This window comes from Triplophysa rosa, linkage group LG23 (assembly GCF_024868665.1).
Source record: "Triplophysa rosa linkage group LG23, Trosa_1v2, whole genome shotgun sequence".
In the NCBI taxonomy this organism is placed as follows: Eukaryota; Metazoa; Chordata; class Actinopteri; order Cypriniformes; family Nemacheilidae; genus Triplophysa; species Triplophysa rosa.
This window is the reverse complement of record NC_079912.1, coordinates 16,378,950-16,387,203: the sequence shown is the minus strand read 5'-3', so window position 1 is coordinate 16,387,203 and position 8,254 is coordinate 16,378,950. Positions and strand designations below refer to the sequence as shown.

Below are 8,254 nucleotides of genomic sequence, written 5' to 3'. Positions count from 1 at the left end.
TGTTTTAAAAACACCTGCACAATACTTTTAAGGCTCATAAAATACATAAAACAACTTCTATCTGAATCTTAATCTGCATTTTGTATTTGCGTATGCAGAACAGTTTGGACTGTTTGTTCAATTGTAAATGATGCTAGCTTTAATAAAATTGTAACTTTGACCACTAGGAGGTGCTGTATGACAGGAAATACACTAACATCCCCTTTTAAACGAGTGTCTTGCAAAATCGTCTCTGTTAACAGAAAGTGAAATAATGATTTTCTGTTGGGTGACACTTTAAACCAACACACTCATAATATACTTATTTTCTATGTATCTAATATATTTATATTTGCTTTTCCTGTGGGAAGTATAACTTTTAGAAACGAAATGTGAAGATATTTTTAGGATTAGAGAGAACCAAAATTCGGAAAAACTGGAAAAGATTAATATTGGGAGTTTATAAAATCAAGCAACCAATCAAATCAGGGGTTATAAAGCACAGAATCGCAAAACATTATATCATTTAGATGAAAATCCTCCTACTAGAATTGTTATGCTGTGTTTTATATTTAGTAGCCTATATACACAAGTCATGCTTTCGTGATTTAAAATGAACCTCTTTATGTAACACATCCTCTTGAGTGTGCTTTCTGAGAAGTCGTCTGCTGGACAGGAAGTTAAAGAGTCTTATGGTTTCTGTTTGGTTTGTGGTGAGTTTCTCAATGACTATCTCTCACTGTCTGTGTACTTTAGCCATGTGAAGTTGTGGTTTTTTTATGGAACTAGTGTGTGGAGCATTCGCTGGTGTTTGTGTGTGTGTGTGGAATGAAGGCTGGAGGAAATTAGACACCTGCTGCTTCACTGTGTTCTCATCAGATTGTGTATAATGCGCTAGAAAACACACCTGCTCCCTGTCAGAGGGGAATATGGCCGCCACACTCAGCAATGAAGATAGCGGATTGGTTTTGAGCCTTTACCTTTGGAAAATAAAAAGACGCAAGACTCTTTTCCATCCATCCGTCCATCCATCCATCCATCTATTCCCCAGTATAGTCCCCTGTAGTTTTCCTAAAGAGTTACAAAACCATTTAACCACCAGACACTTGAACGCCATCCGGACACAGGCTGACCTTATCCTGTCTGACATCCCAGACACCAGAGAGACAGTGTTATCATTGCGGTTTATGAATATCGACTATTTACCGTAGATCAATACAGAGACCTTTCACACAGGCCGGGGATATATTCCAGTGCATATGAGGGATCTCCATCATTTTCTTCTGGGCCACTCAGGCGGAACGTGTAGAATTAAAACGTGGCTATGCAACTGTACCTTGGCAGTGCCCACAACCTCCTAACATCAACCCTCAGCAAAACAACCCCAACACCTGTCTTCTATCCAAAACACCTATCTTCTGCCTCAAAGACCACATTAGTTGATGTTTCTGTGTAATTACTTCACAATCTACTCTGAAATATAACGTTAGATTCTCTGCTGACATTGATTATGTCCTGGTATCTTTCTTAAACTCTTTTCCCGGGGCCAGCTTTAAGAGGCTGCGTGGAGAAGATAGAGGGCTAGAGTTTGCTTAGGGGATTTTCTGTGTTTTAAATAAAGAGGTTAACCGGGGTCATTGTGGTGTCGGAGGCGTAAGGCCCAGCTGTGTGCCTCTGATTAGAAAACAGTCTATATGATGAGGATTTGAGGTTTGACCCTGCTTCTGTCCAGGGACCTGCTGTGTTTAGGAAGCGAGGGTGTTGATAAAGTCGCATGCGGCCATAACATGTCATCCCTGGAGAGGGGGTGGAGAGAGAGAATGACAAATAATGTATGGTAAAGATAAGAGTTAAATGGATAATTCACACAAAGCCAAATTTGTGTCTTTGTTTACTCAACCTTATGCCATTTAAATCCTGATTGATTTTTTCTACTGTAAAAAAACAGGAGATGCTCTCTTATCTTTATACGATAAAAGCAGATGGGGACTAGGCTGTCAAAATGACACCAGGAAAGGAGCATTTGATAGCATTGTGATTGCAAAAAGAGAGAAAATCCTGCATTAAAAACATTGTATGAGCAGCTTAGCCATTCTGCATTTCATCTCATTTACTGTAACTTCACCGAAGAAAGTCAGATTCCAAGTACATGATGACAAATCTTTTTCTTTTTGTGTGAACTCCTCATGGATGAGACACAAAAATATTAAAAAGTCCCCAGTAAGGACAACGTAGCTAACTCTATTGCTGTAGCCATAAAAAACTGGTGTCCACAACCCAGGCGTACACGTTCTTAAAAATATCCCCCGTTCTCTTGTGTATTTGAATCGCTGCAGTCCAGAACCCTGAAGTTGCATAACTCCAGAGGAAAACCCTGTATGCTGACCTACATACAGAGATGCTAAGAATCCACTAAAGCCACTGTAATGCCGCCCGTTCTGCAGCTGAACGCTGGCAAGATGTCTTATCGCTAAATATTGATTAAATTAGTTAGAGCAGCTGTTTGATAATGAGATCTCAAATAATTACAAAGACTAATCCGTGCCGGAGCATTACGGATTGATTTGTTTGGAGCCATTTCTGTCTTGAAATGGAAAGAAGCAGGTTTTCGGTCTGTGCTTCGCGTGGAAGCAGAAACACAGCAAACCAGAGAGACGACAACATCACAGAGCCAGTGTTGAAAAAACGGTCTCTCTTGATTATTATATAACCACGCCAGAGGATGGGAGTCTTTTCTCTCGTCTGTGATCTGAAAGAGGCATCCAGTGCCCTCTGAAGAAGAAGACATAGTCAGAGATGTTACAAAATAAACAACCCTGAGAGTTTTCTATCCTTCCAGGATTGTGTTTGTGTCTAAAGTTTGTGAACTGGAAGGAAAGGGTATAATATACTGGATATAAGGATAGTTCATCCAAAAATAAAAACAATTTCGTCATTTATTTATCTTCGGTGGAACACAAAAAAAGAACATTCTTGAAACAGTTTGAACATTCTTTAAAATATCTTCTTTTGCGTCCTGCAGAAGAAAGAAAGTCATACAGGTTGACATGAGGATGAGTAAATAATGAAAATTTTCATTTTTGGGTGCACTATCCCTTTAAGTGTTGAATTGTTTTTTATTATTATTTACAATGTTATGAGAATATAAATATTCTCATAAAATATATAGAACAAGGGGCATGTGTCATGTAGGGACCAGAATATCACAGAGACCTCCGGGTGGACTTCATCTGCAATCACCTAGCAACGCCTTAGCAACCACATAGCAACAAGCTCAAAACTACTTGGACTACCTTAGCAACCACAAAAGATTCCCTAGCAACCCCACAACAACGATCTAAAAACCATTCAGCACCTTGAAAATCACATTGCCATGTCCTGGCAACCGCCCACATAACTCTGTCATTGATTTTTGCACATGTACCATTCACAATATCTACACGAACAGAGATCTAGTTTTGTAACACAACACATAACAAAAGTCATACTCCATAATAGTTCAAAATGGTGTGTGTTCATTTAAAACTGTACTTTACATTTGAAAGTTATTCATTAGTTGAAAATATATACTTCATGAACTTATTCTTTGAACTTGGTCTTAGACTGAACTTGCAGACTGCAAAGACACTGTTGTGTGGTGCTTACAGAACAGAGCCATCTGGGACAGGTTAAGCGTGGGCCATGCCACTCCGCAGAGATCCGCTTCTGCAGGGCCCCATATACTGACCCTGGGGCTCCGTCTCGTGAAAGAGAGCATTGCCCTGTCTGCCATGAAGCGGGGACCAGGTCTGAGGTCCCTCCCGCCCCTCAGAGCAACAGGCATTGTGCACTTGCCTCTTCCCACACTCCTGTTCACCTCTGGTGGGTGGAGCTTAGACCCCCGTCAATCAGCCAGCATGCGGTCCCTGATACACCGCGAGCCGGCACAAAAGAGCTTTTTTGTTTTTGTGTAGTTTTACAAAAGTGTCTGGTTGACGGGGGTTCTTGTCTGCACGTTGCAGGTTACTAAAAAGTTGCTAAGGTTTTGTTTATGCGGTAAAGTTGTACCGAACATGCACAAAGCTACTTTAAGTGAAAGAACTAGTGGGTTAAACCTCTAAAGCGTGTTGTCTACCAGTTTTGAGTCTGTCGCAAGAGAAAAAGTGTGGTAATCACACTAAAAGGCCAAAGATAAAGAATTGAGGGGATGCAGGCAATATAAAGCCACTTGCTTGACTAGCGATCTGTGGCTCTGTTTATTTGTTTACTTGACACTACCTTAGGCATTATTGATGTTATATAGCTTTCTAAATGAGCAGCCTCTGTCAGACGGTGACTAAGTGAACAAAATACAGGAAGTCTAAGGATAAAGGATTGTAAACAACTCTGTCTTAATATATTTTAGGGGCTATTCGACAGGATCATTCTTTAAAGCTAAGCACGTATCCCTCCTGAAAGGGCAGAACTTAAATTTACGTAACTTAGTTTTTTATTTCAGCCACAGCAAGGCAAGGTAAGTTCATTTATACGGTACATTTCATAAACAAAGGTTATTTAAAGTGCTTTAGATAGAAATGATTCATAAAGAAAGAAGGATTAATAATGAATAACTGGTGAAAAAGTAAACAAATGAAAACTTAATTCCTTAATTTAACGAATAAAGTGTTTTAGAAAATAAATGTAAGACAGGTAAAACGTATGGTTTAAAGGTGCTGTGTGTAATTTTTTGGAGGATTGACAGAAATGCAATATACAGTATAACTATGTCTTCACAAAGACCTTACATAATGAAGCGTTGTGTTTTTATTATAAGGCTAAAGTACACTACAAGACTTTTACTCAGATTTTGCCCATATTTTCAGTCTGGACTTGTTGTAATTCGCACCCTCACCGCTAGATGCCGCTAAAATCTCCACATTACTCCTTTAATACCTAGGATTTATTTAGATCTCTTCTTCAAAAGTTTCAAATCAAATCTTTTCTTCATAAGGATGCTGTTCACACCACTAAGATTATTAGTGTTTACTAAAACTATAAATATTGAAATCAAACAAAAATGGCCTAACTATTATTTGAAAAACGTAAACTAAGCAAAAATGAGAAACGTTGCCTCAGCAATAAACTAAACTAAAACAAAAACAAAAATAAACTAAAATAATTAAACTTATACAGCAACATAAAACATAAAGAAATAAATAAATCAAGACACATTTCAAAAATGACTAAAAATTAAACTATATAAAACGGAAAATATAACTAAACTAAACTAAACTAAACTAAACTAAACTAAACCAAACCACTAAATAAACGTTTGTTATACTTTTTACATTTTTGTTTTTACTTTAAAACACGCTATTCCAGCTTAACAATAATCACTTTTTTCTACTTCTAATTATGTTGTTCACTACAGTAATCTCAATGATATTAAAAACTTCGCTCAATCCAGCTCTTAGTCCAAGCAGCATGGGGTAACAACAGGGGGTTCTGAGCTTTTTGGAAGACCTTACTCGACACAATTCAGCCACTGTGGCCCATTCAGCGGCATTTCTCTCTTATTAAATGCTCTTCCCATATGCAGCAGCAGCAGGGTACTGGAGATCCATAGAGGCCCCTGCTCAAAGTTCAAGAGCTCCACCGCTCAAAACCCCCCCCATCCCCTTCCACCATGGTTACACATCCGTGATAGACAAATATAAAAGCATGTGGCCCTCTCAGCAGCAGTCGACATGATCATTGGTGCTCTGTCTGGCCTCTGAAGCTTGCCAGCCACCCTCATTAGTCTCAAGCTATCTGCACTAACCAACGGGAGGTCTTAGGTTGAAGGTTGGTATGTATTTGTCAGGCCTGTTACACCTGTCAAAGTCCGGCCCGGTTCATTAATAAAAGCAGGCATGGAGTTCCTGGCTTCACTCCTGCTTCTGGATTCCCAGAGTGATGGATACAGATTCTCTCTCGTCTGTGCTGAATAATGAAACGGGTTCATGTTGGGCATGTGGTGCAGTTTGAGACATTGCGATAGACACATCGTGACCACATCTTCCCCAAACAGGATGGTTCAGTTGACAGGACCACTGATGCATGCAGGTGAATGGGGTTAAAGGAGGTCATTTTAAAAATTCGACAGGCACTTTGTTATTTAACACTGGCAAGCTCTGAATTTTAAGGGAATGGGACGCTTGCTATCTTCTGTGAAACACAAACAAATCCATAGTTTCTGACTAAAAGCGACAGTACGGTTTTACAAGTATAGTAAATAATTTAAGGATGTACAAGCGTACAAGTCACATGCACTACGTTAACAAGATTTTTTTTGCATTATTTTTCTGGATTTAAAACTCCAGCTAATCCCAATTCACAGCGATTATGGGAAAACGGCATTACATTCCTAAAATCTGTTTTGTGTTACATGCAAGAGAGGAAGTCATTCAAATTTGCAACGACATATGGATGGGTGATGACAGTATTTGCATATTTTTTGGTTGCACTTTGCCTTTGATTCATGCAAACGCAATGGGTGGAGGGAGCTTTCAGTTTGTTGCATTAAAATGTATGTCCTTATACATTATTAACACTTACTTATGTTGCTTGCTGCATTCATCGAGCGGGCACATATTCCCTACAGATGTCCTGTCACCAAAGCTGTGATAGAGAATAACAGAGAAAAAAATGCAGACATAGGTAGAGGCAAAATGTAGTAAACCTCACTGCATTTATATTTCAGATCTGGTGTGTACAGGCTTGTCTAAGCCATCATAAACACCCCCCACACTCCTTCGCACACCCCGGGCAGTGTGCCTGATTGTCTGTCAGCCATTGTTGGAGGGGGCTTACACAGTAGAGACATCTCATTTACACTCCCTTCCACCACATCCAGACCTGTGAAATGTGAAGTCATTTTTATGGTAGGTGACAGGGTATATGCGAGGGCGAACAGCTGGCAGAGGGGAAAAATGGTGGCCCTTTTCCAAACGCAGTAAGAGTATTGATTTGACCTTCATCTTTAAATACCAAACATTGGGGTTTTTGTCTAATGGGGCCCGTTGTGTTTGTTCAGTTTGTGTGCGACTTTCTGTCTGGCAGAGTGAGGTGAACGTACCACCATGTGACTTCGACCTAAACCCACCTCTCTGATCTAGTGGCCCGGAAGTAATTGTACCTGACAACGGGTGATGTAATTCAAGGTCTTTACTGGTGCAGAAAAATTGCACTTAACTGATACAAGTAAAGCTAACAGAAACACTCGAGCAACTGGACGTCTACACATGGGTTGAGGAAAACATCAGGCTCGCAAGGCTCCCACCATAACGCAGCTCACTGGAACCAGTGCTAAAAGGCATTTCTAAATGTATAAACAATACACCCAAATAGCTCATGATGTCCTCTGTACAGGTCTTTTGGAATGAACTTTAAACCAATAAACTACACCAGCCCAAATGAAATGTGTCAAATGTTTAAAAGGTTCATGATGAACTTTCAGGATGAACTATCCCTTTACATCAGTCATCTACACACCATTACCATTAAACAAGACTGTGTAACTAGATCTGACTTTTAAAATAGCAATAAAAAAAACTGCATGCATTTGCTGCGTCAAATAGACAAAACAGCACACAAAAACTTCTCTTATTTACATTTGCGCACTGACGCACGGCTGCGCGCACGCACAGTCTTGAGACCAGGCACGCACACACGCACGAACACTCGCGTGACGCCCCCTTCATCAAGTCTGCTGTGTACAGAGCTGCTCACTGTGGGTTTCTGCTTCCAGCAGCCGTCCTGTTTTCTCGCTCCGTTTCTTCTCCAGTTGAGTTCTGCGCTTCGGCTCTCCAGCCCAAGTTTACGCACAGGGATGCGGGCGTGCAGAGTGGCCTGAAGATGGCTCTCGTTAGGATTTATTCATTTTTGATTCCTTTTCACTTATTAGTGTTGGGTCAAGCCTTAAGGAATTATCCAGATAATGAAGGTAAGCTGTAGGACTTTCGCTGTCATTCGTGCGCTTTGGATGCGTGTTCTTACGAAACGCGCGCGGATGGTGTTTGGCTATGAAATTGAGAGGAATTAAGCAACGTAAGACAATATGTATATTTGATATCTCATAAAGCAAACACATGCATTAATGTTGAAATTACTTCTTTCAATGCTTGAATTCATTGCCGAGTTGAAATGAGTGAAAACAGTATAGTTTTCTTAAAAGGAAGAAATGTCGATCAAATCCAGAAAGTTTTGTCACGAACGCCAATTTTGAAAACACGAGCCTGATGTTTGTAATCCGCCAATACCCAAATAGCTAAGGAGA

At 40.0% G+C, this 8,254-nt stretch overlaps 1 protein-coding gene across 2 annotated transcripts in view; it reads left to right on the top strand.

Annotated features, from left to right (window-relative positions):
• The first annotated feature begins 7,696 nt into the window (after positions 1 to 7,696).
• ek1 (eph-like kinase 1) overlaps positions 7,697 to 8,254 on the top strand; it is a 65,007-nt gene continuing 64,449 nt past the window's right edge. For both annotated transcript variants that reach the window (XM_057322517.1, XM_057322516.1), the window contains exon 1: positions 7,697 to 7,921. In XM_057322517.1, the coding sequence (XP_057178500.1) occupies positions 7,834 to 7,921 (88 nt within the window). In that variant the 5' untranslated portion in view covers positions 7,697 to 7,833. The remainder of the gene's footprint in view (positions 7,922 to 8,254) is intronic.